This window comes from Peromyscus maniculatus, chromosome 1, assembly GCF_049852395.1.
Source record: "Peromyscus maniculatus bairdii isolate BWxNUB_F1_BW_parent chromosome 1, HU_Pman_BW_mat_3.1, whole genome shotgun sequence".
Lineage (NCBI taxonomy): Eukaryota > Metazoa > Chordata > Mammalia > Rodentia > Cricetidae > Peromyscus > Peromyscus maniculatus.
In genome coordinates this window covers 116,425,776-116,444,586 of record NC_134852.1, presented here as the reverse complement: position 1 = coordinate 116,444,586, position 18,811 = coordinate 116,425,776, and the positions used below count along the sequence as shown (strand labels likewise).

At 38.5% G+C, this 18,811-nt stretch overlaps 1 protein-coding gene across 5 annotated transcripts in view; it reads left to right on the top strand.

Moving 5' to 3' along the window:
• The window catches only part of LOC102913863 (interferon-induced very large GTPase 1-like), a 192,861-nt gene extending 174,446 nt beyond the window's left edge, over positions 1-18,415 (top strand). For 3 of the 5 annotated variants that reach the window (XM_006991746.3, XM_076549724.1, XM_076549707.1), the window contains exons 2-3: positions 9,998-10,059; positions 10,882-18,415. In XM_006991746.3, coding sequence (XP_006991808.1) covers positions 10,886-18,169 — 7,284 coding nt within the window. In that variant the 5' untranslated portion in view covers positions 9,998-10,059; positions 10,882-10,885 and the 3' untranslated portion in view covers positions 18,170-18,415. Of the gene's footprint in view, positions 1-4,479; positions 4,959-8,112; positions 8,245-9,997; positions 10,060-10,881 lie in introns of those variants that run through there. The other 2 variants (XM_076549731.1, XM_076549716.1) reach the window with 2 other exon arrangements.
• Positions 18,416-18,811: the final 396 nt, after the last annotated feature.

The following is an 18,811-nucleotide window of genomic DNA, read 5'->3' as shown; positions in this document are numbered from 1 at the left end:
GAAAAAGATGAAATACACCTAATTTGCATACACAGGTCATAATGAGGGCAAGCAGGCATTATCAAATACCAAAGAATCCCTGTGCAGAGTGGGTGTAGGGAGGGAGTGTATATCACAGCAGCAGAGGTGGTGCATCCCGTAGTTTATCAGCTGACAGGATGTCAACAAAACAACATATATTTGCACCAGCTTTCTGGAGAGTGGAGAATGGGGGAGAAGAGGGTGGTAGGAAAAATCTTGTTGGCTTTTGAAATGACATGACCTTTTGTCCCTATGAAGTGGATCCAAGTTTTTCAACCCAAGTTGGGAATGAATGCCTGACTCCTACTGTAAACTGTTGAGAGATTTCCATGTGCAGGCATACTCCATGAACTCATTTGATCCTGGAATTCCACACAGGATCTTGTACAACTGGAGTTACAGATGATTGTATGCTGCCCTGTGGGTGCTAGGAACTGAATCCAGGTCCTCTGTAAGAACAGCAAGTGCTATTAATCTGAGTCCCTCCACACAGTTTATTTCTAGTTTTATTTCATATAAATTACATATTCATATACAAATTATTTCATTTATCTATGTAAAATCTTGACAGAAAATAAAATAAAATAAAGAAAATATATTTTTATCTTTGCTGAGCTCATTTTATTGTATACAATGGTTCCTTCTTTATCCATTTTCCAGAAAACATTTTATTCTTTATAACTGAATAAAACCACATTGTGTGTATATGTCATATTTTTATTATCCATTCATTTTCTGTGAATAAGATGTTTTTCTTTATTTCATTCTCCTCAAGTTCGTTATTAGTATTTATAAAATTACTGGTATTTTTCATGCTTATTTAGTACCCTAATACTCTATAGATAAGAGGTAGATTATTGAATCTACTCTTTTTTTTAATTTAATTTTATTTTATTTTACAATACCATTCAGTTCTACATAACAGCCACAGATTCCCTTGTTCTCCCCCTTCCTGCCCCCTCCCCTTCCCCCCAGCCTACCCCCCTATTCCCACCTCCTCCAGGGCAAAGCCTCCCCCAAGGACTGAGATCGACCTGGTAGCATCAGTCCAGGCCGGTCTAGTTCCCTCCTCCCAGACTGAGCCAAGTGTCCCTGCATAAGTCCCAGGTTTTAAACAGCTAACTCATGCATGCAATGAGCCCAGGATCTGGTACCACTGCCTAGATGCCTCCCAAACAAATCAAGCCAATCAACTGTCTCACCTATTCAAAGGGCCTGATCCAGCTGGGGGCCCCTCAGCCTTTGGTTCATAGTTCATGTGTTTCCATTCATTTGGCTATCTGTCCCTGTGCTTTATCCAACCTTGGTTTCAACAATTGTTGCTCATATAAACCCTCCTCTTTCTCACTAATTAGACTCCCGGCGCTCCACTCGGGGCCGAGCCATGGATGTCTGCATCCAGATTCCTCAGTCCTTGGATGGTGTTTCTGGCACTCCTATTAGGGTGTTTGGCCATCCCATTACCAGAGTAGATCAGTCCCGGCTGTCTCTCGACCATTGCCAGGAGTCTTTTGTGGGGGTATCTTTGTGGATTTCTGTGGGCCTCTTTAGCACTTTGTTTCTTCCTTTTCTCATGTGGTCTTCATTTACCATGGTCTCCTATTCCTTGTTCTCCCTCTCTGTTCTTGATCCAGCTGGGATCTTCTCCATCATTGGGTAATCCTCATGTCTTTCTTGGGGTCCTGTTTTCCAGGTAGCCTCACTGGTGATGTGAGTAGCAGTCTAGTCATCCTTGAGAGAGAGGGGGGAGGGAGGGAGGGAGGGAGGGGGCGGGTGGTGGTGGCACATGCATTTAATCCCAGCACTTGGGAGGCAGAGCCAAGTGGATCTCTGTGAGTCTAAGGCCAGCCTGATCTACAGAGCAAGATCCAGTACAGGCACCAAAACACCACAGAGAAACCTGTCTCGAATAAACGAAAGAAAGAAAGAAAGAAAGAAAGAAAGAAAGAAAGAAAGAAAGAAAGAAAGAAAGAAAGAAAGAAAGAAAGAAAGAAAGAAAGAAAGAAAAGAAAAAAGAGAAAGAGAGATAGAAATAATAGGATAAATGGGTAGATTATTGACTCTACTCCAAAAAGAAAAATGAAAGATATAAAAATGATAAAAGGTAGATTATTGAATCTACTATGAAAAGAAAAAAGAGAGAATATGGATATAATAAGATAAAAAGGTAGATTATTGAATCCACATTTAAAAAGGAACTACTTGTTTTAAATATTTTACATTGGATTGGATTTTTGTATATTGTATACAATTTTGGAATGGACTTACTAAAATAGGATAAATAATAAAATTTTTGTCTGAATTTGTCAAATGTTAATGGACTGGACATTGTTAATGTATATAATGGAATTTTTTGTCTGAATCTGTCAAATGTTAACGTAATTCTTGACTATATATATTGTGTATACCTATTGTAATTATATATAGTTTTGGATATAGTTTTCTTACATTAGTTATAAGCTTCTTTTATTATTTTAGACAAAAGGGGAAAATGTGATGATATTGTGTTCCTCCAATATTGTGCATCGTAATAAACTTACCTGGGGTCAGAGAACAGAACAGCCACTAGATAGACATAGAGGCCAGAAAATGGTGGCACACACACCTTTAATCCTCTCACTTGGGAGGCAGAGATACATCCGGATCTCTGTGAGTTCAAGGCTGCACTGGAAACAACCAGGCATGGTGACACACAGGAAGTGATGGCAGGAAACAGAAAGATTTATACGGCATGAGGACTAGAAACTAGAGGCTTTTTAAACTTTTAGGCTTTTAGCAGTAGTTCAGCTGAATTCCATTCTGGTGAGGACTCAGAGGCTTTCAGTCTGAGGAAAAAAGAGCAGCTGAGGAATTGGTAAGGTGAGGTTAGCTGTGGCTTGTTCTGCTTCTCTGATCTTTTAGAATTTACCCCAATATTTGGCTCTGAGTTTTTTTTTATTAATAAAACCTTTTAAAATTAATCTACAATACTCTGCTGAAAGTGTTTTTCAATTAGAAAAGTTTTATAGTGGAGATTTTAGAGTATCTGATGTATAGAATCATATCATCTGTAGATAATAAAACATTGATTCCTTCCTTTCTTTTTTGTACACCTTATTAATTTCTCTTGCCCTATTACTCTGGTAAGACTTCAAGGACAGGTTAGGCTAAGCTGTGGTGTTTAGTTGGTTAGGTGTATGTCTTAGTTAGGGTTTAGGTTCCTATGGTAAAGCATCATGACCAAAAGCAATGTGGGAAGGAAAGAGTTTAATTCATCTTACAACTCTGATGTCACACTCCATCACTGAGGAAAGTCAGGACAGGAACTCGAAGCAGGAACCTGGAGGCAGGAACTGAACCAGAGGCCACAGCATAACCCTACTTACTGGCTTGCTCAGCTTGCTTTCTTATAAAACCCAGGACCATCAACCCAGTTGTGGCACTCCCTACAGTGAGATGCCCTCCCACATCAATCATCAACCAAGAAAATGCCCCACAGACCAATCTGGTGGGGGTATTTTCTCTATTGAGGTTCCCTCTTTTCAAAAGACCTTAGCTTGTGTAGAGTTGACAAAAGCTAGTCAGCACAATGAATTAAATGCATGTTTTAAAATTTATGATGGGTTTATCAGGACAAATTCCCTATTGTAAGTAAAGGATACAGTATCATCGTATTTCTGTTGATGGGTTCAATTGATACTTTCAATATCCTGTAGGAAATAAACACTCTTGTCTCAATCCTGGTTTTAAAGCAAATACTATTACTTTGTTCTCATTTACTATACTGTTGACTACATGTTTCTCAGATGTGCCCTTTCATATGTCCATGTATGTTCCAAACTTCCCACCTTCTATCTTGGCTACAAGCCTTGATATACTGTTTTGTCATTCATCAACTCTTTTGGTTTCCCACTAATTTTTTTAATTAATTATTGGTCTTTTCATCACCAATATTTTAATTTTTTTCTTCCTATTTCCTCACTAAAATCCAGTTTCATATCCTGTATTGATATCCTTCTTTCAATTATCTGATTCTATTCCTTTATAATTCAATCAATTTATGTCCTCTTTGATTTCATTGCATATTCTTTTTTTTTGTTTTTGGTTTTGTTTTTTTTTTTTGTTTTTGTTTTTGTTTTTGTTTTTGTTTTTGTTTTTTTTTTTTTTGAGCTGAGGACCGAACCCAGGGCCTTGCACTTGCTAGGCAAGTGCTCTACCACTGAGCTAAATCCCCAACCCTGATTGCATATTCTTATATTCACTCTTTGGAACTCTCAAAGTTTTCATCCAATCAACTCTCATTGCCATCTATTACTGCTGAATTGATCATTTTTAAGCATGTCTATAGTTGGTAATTTTTTGTGCTATCTTGAATTTTCATATTTCTTGTATTTCTGTATTGGTCTTTCATTTCTGGAATTAGTTTCTTGCATTTTAAAATTTATCTATATGCTTTTAGTTGAAGTATTTATAATATTCAAGAATGACTAGAATGTAGAGTTGCAGTATTGTTTCTCTCCACTGAAATGGAGGTATAGCCCACTAACTCAAACATCAGTCTATATATTCAAGTCAATGGTTATGATATACAGCACTACTATGAGAGTAATGTGCTAATGGCGTAAACAACCACAACTGATAGGTAGGACCAGTAAGAAAAATTATCAACTTCTAAAAAATTAATTCCTTCAAGTCCAATAACTTCTGGAGAATAAAGAAACAAGATTGCATTGTACCTTGAATGTTTAATGAACACATGTGCACAAATATGGTTCTTAAAAAAGGAAACATTTACCATTCTGCTCCAAACAGTAATTCTAGATGAAGAAATGAAGAGAGGAAAGTGTCCAGAAGAAGAAAGCAGTAAGAATTGGAACCAAAGGAACAGCTGGCATTGGAATTACAAAAAGAAACACCATGAGAGTAGCCACTAGTCTGAGGCTCACTTTTTGGCATAGGTTAAGTAATGGTCATTTACACAATCCTACACCTAAACAAGATATATCTGGAAAGCTTGAAATTAAGAGATATTGCATGTTTGTGTTTGTGACATTATTTAACATTTTTGTGCAACTGAATGGGACTATCTTAATGTGCATTTCATTAATAAAAATTTTCCGGTTTCATTGCAAAATAATACTAGGTAACACACTAAAAGATAACTTTATCCATCACTCTATTAAAGTTAAAATCTCTTTGAATGAATAAAAAAGAAATTATACAGCATTGTATATACTAAGATATTAGTTTTGAAGGACATGAGCAGAAAAGAGTAACAGTTAGTATTGGAGCAACACTAGAGGAAAACACTGGAGAAGGAAAAGTAAATAGAAATAAACTGAAACAGTAGAAACAACACAAGTTTCAGGACAAAGCTAATTCAAAAAATTATTAAAACTAGACACTAACTAAGGGAAATATAAAAGTAATGACATTGAGCAGGTATGCAGAGGTTGACTCTATGTGGTCACTCATCTGAACCCAAATAAACAGGCTATCTTTAGGAGGTCGCTTGCCTAAAGAGGAAGTATAGAATCTGACTACTTACCATAACTGATTGTGAGCATAAGTATGGACCCTTTCTGTAATCTGTCTTGCTTTTCTTTCTTTGGCTATATGTCTTGATTTTTGGCTTAATTTATATTTTAGTAACAAAACACGATGCCCAAGAAAACACAATGAGTATAGTGTTGAATGTGGTTCCCTCTTTCTCTTACAGTCTCTATCTCTATCTTTCTATCTCTCTCTTTCAGTCTCTCTTCCTCCCTCCTTCCCTCCCTCCTCTTCTCTTTATCTGACACTGAAAGTGCAATGAAAACTTTGTAGATATTCTGTCTTTTTTATTATTATAAATGATAAAATTACCATACAAAGTAATGGGTTTTGTTCTGTTTTTCATATAGTGTCAGTATACAGTGTTCTGATTCTCTGCCATCTCTGTCTTCACCCTTTATTCCAATCAGTATACATACACCACTCTGTACTTGGAGTGGAAAATTCTCTGCTTAAGGCTAAAACTTCTGGAATGGACACTGGGCCCTATCCTTTACATTGAATTCTAAAGTGTTTCCATTCCATCTTTGCTACTGAAATCAGTGTTTCTTCTCTTCACTCATATCACAGGTTATCTTTTTTTCTTTTTCTTTTCTTTTTTTGGAGTCAGGGTTTCTCTGTATAGCTTTGCGCCTTTCCTGGAACACATTCTGTAGCCCAGGCTGGCCTCGAACTCACAGAGATCCACCTACCTCTGACTCTCAAGTGCTGGGACATAGGTTATGCGCCACCACCGTCTGGCTCACTCATATCATAGGATAATTGCTCTTCAACTATCCCAAGTTTGTTTCTACCAATTCCAGCATTGTGTGACAAGGTGTTACTTGTCATCAGCCCAAAATTATGTTTCATTTTAAGTTTTAAAGACAAGGTTCAGTGTTAAATTTTCTTTTTTCTCTTTACTGTATGTAGCTTTAGATGTGTGTTTCCACTACCATGTGCTGAAAAAGATTTTCTATCATTTCTCAATGGTATTGCCTTTGATCTTTTGTCAATGAATCACTGGTTCTATTTCTGTGATTATCTTCCTAGCCCTACTATTGTTTGCCATTCATCCCTTAAAATTCTTCCATCAATACTAAATATCAATGATTGGTTTATCTTTGTATTGAGTCTTGAAGCATTAGTCCTCTGTTTTTCCTTAAGTGTTATAATTGTACTACATTATAAACTCATATAGATATTAATGTGCTTTTAATTTCATATCCCATTTACTCTTTGCTAATAGAAGAGCATTTTTCATAATTTTTAAATTTATTCTTCTGTAATACATTACATCCCAATGGGAGTTTACCCTACCACCAGTCCTCACAGTTCCCCTCTCCTCTCTCCCTCAGATCCACTCCTCCTCTGTTTCCCTTCATAAAAAAGCTTGGGGAAATCAAGCAAACAAAACATACCAAGTTACAATAGTACTAAGCACAAATGCTCATATCAAGGCTGCCAGAAGCAACCCAGTAGGAGGAAATGGGTCTTAAGAGCAGGCAAGAAAATCAGACAGCCCCCACTCCCACTGTTAGGAATCCCACAAGAACACCAAGGTAAGCAACCATAACATACACATAGAGGACCTAGCTCAGACACATGCAGGCTGTGTGATTGTTGCTTCAGTTCCTGTGAGCCACTACGAGTCCTACTTAGTTGATTTTGTGGGTCATGTTCTCATGGTGTTCTCCAACTTCTGGCTCCTACAATCCTTCCTCCCCTTCCTTTCCTGGGTTCCTGGAGCCCCACCTAGTATTTGGCTATGTATCTCTGGATATGCTCCCATCAGTGGGTGGATGGAGCCTCACTGATGATGACTGGGCTAGGCACCAATCTATGAGTCTAGCAGAATATCATTAGGAATCATTCCATTGACTTTTTTTCTGGCACTTGTGTTTGGTTCTATCCTAGGTCTGTTCCTGGTGATCCAGATAGTGATAAGCATGCTCCCCTCTTGTAGTGTGGGTCTCAAGTTTGACCAATCATTGTTTGAACATTCCCACAAGTTCTGTGCCACCATTACCACAGCACATCTTTGTAGGGAGGACAAATTGTAGGTTGGCAGTCATATAGCTGGGTTGATGTCCCAGTCCCACTGCTGGAATCCTTGACTGGTTATAGAAGATGGCCAGTTCAGGGTCCATATCCCCCATTACTAGGAGTATTTGCTAGAGTCATCTTCATTGATTCTAGTCATCTGTCCTAGTACTCTCTACCTCCATACCTTCCTCCATAACTCCTCTCCTGATCCCACATGTTCCCATCCCCACATGCTCCCAGTCCACACACCAAATCTACTCTATTCCCCCTTCCTAGGGAAATCCATTCATCCTCCCTTGAGCACTCCTTGATACTTATAGCCTCTCTGTGTCTGGAGTATAGCATTATTATTCTTTACTTAAAAGCTAATATCCATTTATAAGTGAGCACATACCACTCGGTCTGGGTTACCTCACTCGGGATGATTTTTTCTAGTTCCATTCTCTTGCCTGCAAATTTAATGATGTCATTTTTTTAACAGCTGAGTAATACTCCATTGTGTAAATGTACCACGTGTTCTTTATTCGTTTTTCAATTTAGGAACATCTAGGTTGTTTCCAGTTTCTGGATATTGTGAATAAAGCTGCTACAAATGTAGTTGAGCAAGTGTCCTTGAGATAGGATGGAGTGTTCTTTGGTGCAAGAATGGAGTAGCTGGATTTTGAGGTATATTGACTCCCAATTTTCTGAGGAATCATGTTTAATTTCCATAGTGGCTGCACAAGTTTTCACTCCCACCAGCAATGGAGGAGTATTCTCCTTGCTTCGCATCCTCTCTAGCATGAGCTATCACTTGTGTTTTTCATTCTAGCCTTTCTGACAGGTAGAAGATGGAATCTCAAAGTAGTTTTGATTTGCACTTCGCTGATGGCTAAGGATGTTGAACATTTCTTTAAGTGTTTCTCAGCCATTTGGGACTCCTCTGTTCAGAATTTTATGGTTAGATCTGTACCCCATTTTTAATTTGATTTTTTTATATCAAGTTTCTTGAGTTCTTTACAAACTTTCGATACTAGCTCTCTGTAGGGTGTGCTGCTGGTGAAAATCTTTCCCCTTCTGTTGGCTGCTCTTTTGTTCTATTGACAGTGTCCTTTGCCTTACAGAAGCTTTTCAGTGTCATTCGATCCCATTTATTGATTGTTTATTTTAGTGCCCACACTATCAGTATTCTGTCCTCAAAGTTGAATCCTGTGCCAATGAGTTCAAGGCTATTCCCCACTTTCTCTTCTACCAAGTTCAGTGTATCTGGTTTTATTATGTTGAGGTCTTTGACCCACTTGGACTTGAATTTTACGCAGTTGATAGATATGGATCTATTTGCATTCTTTACATGCAGACATCCAATTAGACCAGCACCATTTGTGGAAGATGCTTTCTTTTTCAATTGTGTATTTCTAGGTTTATTATCACAAATCAGGTTGTCCATAGGTGTGCAGATTAATGGCTGCATCTTCAATTCAATACTATTAGTGAATGTGTCTGTTTTTATGCCAATGCCATTCAGTATTTATTACTATAGCCCTGTAATAGAGTTTGAAGTCCGGGGTGGTGACACCTCCAGAAGTTCTTTTATTGTGCAAGATTGTTTTAGCTGCCCTGGGTTTGTTTTTCCCTCTGGTTGACTATCATGGTTTTGTGGTGTGTAATGAATTGTGTTAGAATTTTTATGGGAAGTGAGTTGAATCTGTAGATTGCTTTGGGTAAGATGGCCATTTTTACTTTGTTACAGCCATATGTTAATCTTTCTAATCCATGAGCATGGGAGATCTTTCCGTCTTCTGATATCTTCTTCAATTTCTTTCTTCAAAGACTTGAAGTTTTATCATGTAAGTTTTTCACTTGGTTGTTTAGAGTTACCCAAGATATTTTATATAATTTGTGGCTATTGGGATAGGTGTTATTTTCCTGATTTCTTTCTCAGCCCATTTGTCATTTGTATATAGGAGGGCTACTGATTTTTTTTTAGTTAATCTTGTATCCAGCCACATTACTGAAGATGTTTATCAGCTGTAGGAGTTCCCTGGTAAAATTTTTGAGTCTCTTTTGTATGCTATCATTCATCTGCAATTAGTCATACTTTGACTTCTTTCTTTCTAATTCATATAATCTTGATCTCCTTCGGTTCTCTTATTTATTTATTCTTATTTATTCTAGTTTAAACTTCAAGTATTTCATTGAATAGATACACAGAGAATGGACAGCTTCATTTTATTCCTGATTTTGATAAAGTTCCTTTGAGTTTCTCTCCATTTAATTTGACATTGGCTATCAGCTTGCTGTAAATTGCCTTTCTTATGTTCAGTTATGTCCCTTGTATGCCTGATCTCTCCAAGACTTTTATCAAGAAGTGGTGTTGGATTTTGTCAAAAGCTTTTTCAGCACCTAATGAGATGATCATGTGTTTTTTTTTTCCTTTCAGTTTGTTTAGATGGTGGATAACATTGACTGATTTTCAAATGTTGAACCATCCCTTCATCTCTGGTATGTACATACTTGATATGTATGATCTTTGATGTAGTCTTGAATTATGCTTGTTAGTATTTTATTGAGTATTTTTGCATCTATGTTCATAAGGTAAATTGTTCTATAATTTTCTTTCTCTCTTGAAATCATGCAGTGTGTAGTTTGGGTATCAGGATGACTGTGGCCTCATAAAATCAATTTAGTCATGTTTCTTCTTTTTCTATTTTATGAAATAATTTGAGTAGTGTTTGTATTACCTCCTCTTTGAAGGTCTAGCAGAATTCTGCACTAAAACCATCTGGCCCTGGGCATTTTTTGTTTGAGAGAATTTTAATGACTGCATCTATTTCCTTAGGGATTATAGATCTATTTAAATTATTAATCACATCTCTATTTAACTTTGGTAATGGGTATCAATAGAGATATTTATCCATTTCTTTTAGATTTTCTGATTTTGTGGAGCACAGGTTTTTAAAGTACAACATAAAGATTATTTGGATTTCATAGGTGTCTGTTGTTATATGCTCCTTTTCATTTCTGATTTTGTTCATTTGCATATTCTCTCTTCTTTTTAGTTAATTTGGATAAGCATTTCTCTTTCTTGTTGATTTTCTCAAAGAAGCAGCTCTGTTTTATTGATTGGGGGGGTTATTGTTCTCTTTGTTTCTATTTTATTGATTTTATCCATCAATTTAATTAAATAAATGTAAATTAGACAATTAGATGAAGGCATGAAAAACTCTGAAGACTAGCCTCCAAAAAAACACTTACACATTAGATCATGTGGATAAGAATTCTTAAAGTAGGAACACAGACTAAATATGTATCTGTTCTTCACAGAGCCATGGAAACAACAAAGTGCATCCCTGATGAATCTCAGTCCAAAAGCAGAAAGAGGCAAGATCTCCAGGAGATGCTGACAGAAGTGGGGTTGTCTGTTGACTACTGGCTGCCTAAGCTTCAGGAAGACCTGGGTGTGAACTGTGCCCAGGCTTTACAATACTTAGAAGAAAAAGATCTCCAGAAGCTGAAGTCCCAGACACAACACACATGGGAAAAAAAGGCTCTGGAGAAGCTACTTGACCTGTCACAGCCAAAAAGTGTTGCAGAGTTCCAGGAGACTCCAGGGGAGATGATAAAGAACAGGCAGAGGCAGGCAGGACAGGCACTGCAGGAACTGAGGGCCTTGCAGTTAGAAGGGAAGAGCAGACAGGAAGAGGCAGTGAGGAGGAAAGAAGCAGAGCTGAGGCAAGCAATGGAGATCCCTGAAGAGTGCTGGCCAAGGCCTGAAGTGCCTCTGAAAGATATCACTGAAACAATGGAGAGACATCTCAGTCACATGGAACAGACACTAGCAAATACTCAAAACTTCTCAGATAGAGACCTGCTAAGATTCACATCTGGTGGGCTGGCCCTGCAGGGAATTTATAAGACCTGCCACCAAAAGGACCTATTAGTAAGGAGAGAGGAACTACTAAAGGTCCCCAAGGAATTCTTCCTCTCTGGATCTGAACAAGGAAAACGGATGGAAACAAAAGAATTCACGTCTTCTAAAGAAGAGTCCCTATTCACTGAAACTGTACAGAAGTTCGGTTTCAGGTTAACACTGTCAGCCAAGGGTGGAGGCTGGGGATTTCATTTAGAAGGTGGGATGGATAAAGTCAAACATTCAAAATCTGAAGATGCTCACCAATCACATTATAAGCACTCATATTTCTGCTCATCAATGTTCAGCTACAATCCACTAGCCTCCATCCACTTTCGCAATGATCAGCTCCAGCTCTCCACTGCTGCCCTTAAGGAACTGAAAATCATTGAAGAACAGCTGGAACACACTGATGGACCAGACAGATTCCTTGCAGTGAGGAACAGGACTGAAAACTTCTTCAACAGATTTGGCTCTCATGCTAATCAAGGCCCTCTGCACCTTGGGGGAATCTACCGCTGGAAGGCTGTTTCAGAGGATTTTGAGAGTGACCAGCTAGATTGTGTGAAGCAGCAGACAGCAGAGGCCTTGGAGAGTTATATAAGTGGGAGCTACAGTGGGTTTGGGATTAAAGTTGGTGGAAGTATGACAATATCAGATTCACATTCAGTAAGATCCTACAAAAATTCAAGGAATCAACAGCTCCAAATCAAAGTCCAATTATCTGTGGCTCAGATAGGTGGACCACCAGAAGCAAATGGAATTGTTCAGTGGACAACTGGCCTTCTTGCCAGCAACAAAACCTGGTCTGTCATTGACCGAGAACTTCAGCTGGTACCCATTTGGGACATCATCCTGTCTAACCACAGAAGCAATTTTAAGGACCCTTTTCTGGTGGCTAATTGCCTAGAAGAAAACTACTCTGCTCTGACAGGTGTTACTGCCCTTATCCAGGATGGAGAGGAGTTGCTGAGCTCCATAAATGAAGCAGGACATTTCCTGGATGATGTGAAATCTTGGAAGGTCTCTGACCCTGAAGAACAGCTTAAGAATCTGATGGATTTCATGCAAGCACTGGCTCATAAAACAAAAGGTTACAATGTTTGGATTAATACATGCCTCACAAATTGGCATCTACAGAATTTTCTCATAAGCACTTTCAACATTTGCAAAAACTCTTCCACTAAAAAAACTCAGTTTATTAAATCTCAGTTCCGAAGCCTTCTAGAACCTCATGTTTACAAAGTGAAAAACTTTCCTCAGGCAAGTTCAATCATACAGTGGATCTACCAGAAAGGTTCAGAAGAACAGCAAGTCAAAATCACTGAATTGTCTGAATTCTTTAAAAACTTAAGAGAAATCCAAAAAACTCTCACAGAAGCACACATCAAATCTGAGTCACCAGAAACAGTGGAAGAAGCTCAAAGAAAGGCTACACATGATGTCACCACAGTTCTTGATGCCTTCTTAAACTACCTCAGAGAAACAGCGCAGCCAGACATGCAGCTGCTGCTACTCTCCGTTGCTGCTGGTGCAGGCTATCAGCTGGAAAGTAATGTTTTCCAGCCTCTCCTTGGGTGTGCTGAGATAAACTTCCTCCTGGATGAAACACAAACTGTCCAACAGAGATATCAGGAGCTCAAAACTATCTCCACTGACAGGGCACAGGCATTCCTGGTGCTCAAAACTCTGACAACCACAGTTGGAGTCTCAGCCATTTCTCCAAAAGAAAAAGCACAGCGCTTGACATTAACAAGACAGCACATAGAGCACTTACTGTCTACTAAAGTTGTACATGTCCTCACAAAATTTGAAACAGGTCATGATTGGGAGAATCTAGAGAAAATTTTGAGATTACTTATTGATGGGAACTATGAAGACACCATCTCTTCTTCACAGATGGATGAGGTGAAAAAACAGTTGCAAAGTCTCCTGAGTAAAAAGAAAGAAACTTGTGAACAACAAAATGATGACAACAATGAAAAAGATGGGATAGAAAAAGGTCCTTTTCTAGACTTACTCCAACGTCTAGGTCTAGAACATCACTACCCAAAAAGGATGAGAAGAGCTGACTTTCATCAGATCTATAAGAATTCTGTATACAACACACAGCCAAGATCTGAACAGGAACTTCCCTTTTATTTCCTACAAAAGCTACTGATGCTAGATTGTGGGTTCAGACATCTGGTATTCAAAGAGGCTGAAAAGGCAGAAAGCCAAGATTCTGCAGGTCCCTCCAACCAGGAAATTGTTGATCCATATGAAGAGTTGTTTGATGACAGGGATGAAGACACTACTTCTCTGGTCACTGAGTCCCAGCCCCACATTCACCCAATGGACATCCAGATGGCCATTTTTCACTGTGCAGATGATCTTGCCAGACAATACATTTTGTCCAAACTTTCCATTTGTCAATTTGCAATCCCCCTTGTGGTACCAAGTCCCAATACTTCTCAGGTTGAATTCTCTCTCTGGTCTCTCAGACAAATTAGGAGAAGTTGGCAAGAGTCAAGTAAATCACTACAGGACAACAGCTACAGTCACAAGAAACAGCAGATATGCCGTGTCTCTACCCCCATTGTGTCTTTCTTTAGAGTTGGAAATGGTCTCTCTGCTTCCAAATCTCAGATCATGAACTCTCTTCTCAGTAGACATAAACATGATGTGTTTTTTCACAGACACTGCAGAGGAACCAGCAAACACTGTCTCCTGATGGAGGGAGTGGTAGAGATCTGCTGGTTTTTTCCTGGGGGCCAAGGAGAGGATATATTTGACAAGTGTGTGGCCTTCACCAATCTTCATGGAGATGCCAAGGAACATAGACAACAACTCAGCTTCCTGCAGGATGTCTCTTCTCTCATTGTGATCCTCATGTCAGCTTCTGATAAGAATAAAGAAAACCAAAATCTTGTCAGACACCTGTGGCAGTCATCAAAACCTCTGATCTGTTTGATTGATGACAAAGAAAAATTCACAACTAATAATTCTGCCAGAAGGGTGAGAATTGGCATTAGGAATAGAAATGAGGCAGAATTAACAGAAGAACTCATCACTACCATCCAACATTTAATAGAAATCTCTGGCACTGCTCTGAGCATAGAAGAATGTTCAGAGATCGCTCGAAAGCAAGGATTCATGATTGATGAAGACCAGAAAGAACTGAAGGAAGCCAAAGAAAAAGCACAGAGAAATAGGGAAGTGCTGGAGCAATACAAGTTATCTAAGATAAAAGAAAACTTGCTGCCCCTTCAGGGACAACTGTGGCACCGTTGGTGTAAGAAGGACAAAGAACTCTATCACCTACAAGAGAAAGGGCATCGGAGCATTGAACAACACAAGAGTGAAATTGAAATAGAAAAGCAAAAAATACGATGGCAGCAGTTTGAAAAGGCCTTCCCTCTCAATGATTTAATGCAATCTGTCCTAAAAATTCTCCAAGAAGACTCAGAAAATGACTTCAAACTCTACTTCTTATACTGGTTAAGTGTGGTTTTGGAAAATCTAACCATGGAACACTTGGAGACTTTACAAGTAAAGCAACAAATTTTGTGGTTACTGGTACAGGAAGAAAAGCAAAAGGCACAGAACAGCAGCTCCATGACACACTGCCAGAAACAGATAGAAGCCATCTCTACTGAGATACTTGACTGCACTTTTGGAATTGAGCACCTTCTCCGTGAAGTTGCCCAGATCTATGAAGCTCTGGAAGATATTTCCTCCTCTAGAAACAGCCTTTTTCTCTGCCTCCCCCAAATTGCTGCAGACCTGATGATAGCTGGTGTTCCCATTGAGCTGATGGATGGGGATGCTTCATATGTGCCTCTAAAGTGGGTGGCAGCTGTTTTTGACAAGATCTCAGAGAAAATTGGAGACAAAAGGCTGTTTGTTCTATCTGTCCTTGGCCTGCAAAGCTCAGGAAAATCCACTCTACTGAATGCACTCTTTGGTTTAGAGTTCACAGTCAGTGCAGGCAGGTGTACCAAGGGGGCCTACATGCAGCTCCTGGAGGTGGATGAGAAATTCACAGAAGAACTCAGCTTTGATTTTGTGCTTGTTGTAGACACAGAAGGACTTCGGGCTCCAGAACTCAACAACAAATCCCACAATTGGGACAATGAGTTGGCAACCTTTGTCACTGGCCTGGCAAACTTGACTCTGATCAATATTTTTGGAGAGAATCCATCAGAGATGCAGGATATTCTACAAATTGTCGTCCAGGCCTTTCTGAGAATGAAACAAGTGAAAATCTCTCCCAGTTGCATCTTTGTCCATCAGAATGTGGGAGAAGTTACAGCAAAATCCCAAACTATGGAAGGACGAAGGAGACTGGAGCAGAGACTAGATGAAATGACAGCATTAGCTGCTGAACAGGAAGAGTGCTCCAACATAACTCGCTTCAGTGATGTAATTAAATTTGATGTCAATAATCATGTCTACTATTTTGCTCACCTCTGGGATGGCAATCCCCCAATGGCCCCTCCCAATCCTCGATACAGCCACAATGTTCAAGAACTGAAGACTGGAATTCTTAGGATTGCCCAGCAGGAATCCAGAGGAAAGATCATGAAGATCTCAGATGTAAAATTCCGAGTTCAAGATTTGTGGAAAGCCCTTGTCAGTGAGAACTTCATTTTCAGTTTCAGGAACACACAAGAGGTAATAGCCATGAGTAAACTGGAAACCATGTATAACCACTGGACCTGGGAGCTGAGGAGTCATGTGCTGGACCTTCAGAATCAGATGAACAATCAGATTCAGAATGGGAAAATCTTGACACTCACAACTAATGCACTGGAGAGTCCAGTTAACAAGAAATATGAAACCATCAAGCAAGAATTTGACAAATATTTTGAGGAGGACCCAGATAGTGAAACATTGGTTCAATGGAAAGCAAATTTTGAACATAAGCTACTAATCCTTAAAGATGCACTTATTTCAGACACCAGAACAAAAGGCAATGAACTTATCAGTCTTAAAAAAAGCCAAGAAACACTAGATAACAAAAAGTCACAATATGAAAATGAATTGTTAGAGAAAAGCCGAACGTTGGCTTTAAGTGTGAAGGGCAAAGAATTAAGTGATGAAGAATTGCGTGAGAAATTTAATCAAGTTTGGACAAGTTGGATCTACAGTGTGTCTTCTACTGTACCTCATGTCACAGAGCCTGACACTGATGGGGATGCTGAAAGCATTTTTCTATGGTATTTCAAAAAGGAAAAAAATATTGCAGAAAGACTTAAAAAACAGAATGGAGAAATGTTTGTCATCAATTATGACAAGCATGTCCAAATGAAAAAAAAATTTCTTGGATTTTCAAAGAGTTTAGATTCCTGTCATAAAGAATCCATTAATAAAATTACTAATAACATTGATTTAAGATTTAATGAAACAATTAAAAACATTTGGAAGCAAAAACGTGATTACAGTCAGAATGATTTTCATAAAATTCTGAGGATAATCGAAAAAGAACTGAAATCTGTATCTCCTCAGGAAGATTACACATTTACCAGAGACTACACCATTGACTTATCCTTGTGCTTATTCCAAAGAGCATCTAAGAATTTCAAGGAAATGCACAAAGCGTTCAAGAGAGCAAACGATCCTGTAAACTATCTGGAGAGCAAGAAAAATGATTTCTTCCTGAGTTTTAAGATCTCCTGCCAAGGTGCCACCTCCATCACATCCTTTGTTGACTTCCTGTGGCTCAAGCTTACTCCTGCTATCTATGCCACTATATGGGGCAAAATGAGTACTAAAGTAGCTGGGGATATGAGAGCCACCTGTGCTGCATTTAACGGAAACAGGGCTAACCTGGAGAAACATGTTCTCATTTCCCTGGCAGAAGAAGAAAACTTTGATAAGTATTGGCAATACATTCATCAGCCAGCATCCTTTTTCAGGAATTACATTAGTGACCACATTAGAAGATACTGTTCAGAAAAAGAAGGTGAAAAAGTAAAAACTTTTTTAAAAATAAGTTTAGGGGACATCAAGCATGCCATCCTCACTGCCATTCATAAGACCACAGAAGTAGCTAAGAATAAAGGAAGCACTGCATCTGGCTGGTTGGATTTGTTCTGTGATCACCTAGGAAGCAACCTGATCTTTCCAAGAAGAGACCTGATAAGTATCGAGCACCTGGAGATAAAAGATACTGAGTTTCTGAAAGAAGCCATGAGTGCAGCTTTGGATCCTGCAATGAAGAAGGTAGAAGAGGACTGCTCAAGTAAGCCCATAGATGAAATGGTTCCTGACATTGAGAAAATTCTCTCTGAACATCTCTGTGGCTGCTGGAAACAGTGTCCTTTTTGTAAAGCAATTTGTACAAACACCATTCCACAGCATGAAGGAGACCACAGTGTGCCATTCCATCGTCCTCAGGCTGTCAGGGGATGGAAATGGTACAAAACAGATTACTTTTTCATTGACTGCTGTACTAGTTCAGTAGCAAGTGATTGTTTCTTTATTTTAAATAATGACAAGAAATTCCTATACAAGAAATATCGAGAAGCAGGAGGTGAGTATGCCACTTGGAGCATCACCCCAGATTCATCTACTCAGCCATATTGGAAATGGTTTGTCTGTCACTTCAGATTAAAGCTTGAAGAGAAATATGAAAAAAAATTTACAAATAAAGGAGCTATTCCAGATTCATGGACCAAAATCACAAAGCAAGAAGTACTTGATGACTTAAAAAAATAACAATTGCCACAAATAGAATACTAACACTGCCTCACAAATTTCACATTAACCTAGGAAGCCAAATATCAATTTAGGTAGCACCTTCCAGATTCTACCTTATAAATGAAATAAGTAAAAACAAATTAGTTAATATTTCAATATTTGAAGATTTACTACTAAAAAGGCTTTTTCTCTCTTGATTTCTTGTGCTTAAACATAAAAGTCCTAAATATGTGAATGCATAATAAAATCAAAATTCATTCAAAAGCCTATTTCATATTTTATTATTTCTAATATGTGTTTAAATATTTAGTAATTCAGGAAAAGTCTTATTAGAAGAAGATGCTAGCATTTCTGGCTGCCATATATTACTTTAGAACAACTGAATGGAAAATTTAACTAACATATACATCTGGGGAAATGCTAAAATTTGTCTTAAATTAGTTTAAATGGATGTTTTCACCTACTCTAGTTACGAAAAAAACTTGCTGACTTTCGATATATCAGACTTCATTGATTATTGAAGATCCCACATTAGAGCAATTTAAGTAGCCTCTGTTCTGGAACAAAATAAACCAGATTTGGTCAGGACAAAGCCATGGATTCAGCACTGCTGGATAAAGCAAGCTAGGATCTCACTAGGAAACCTCTGTGGGTCTCTAC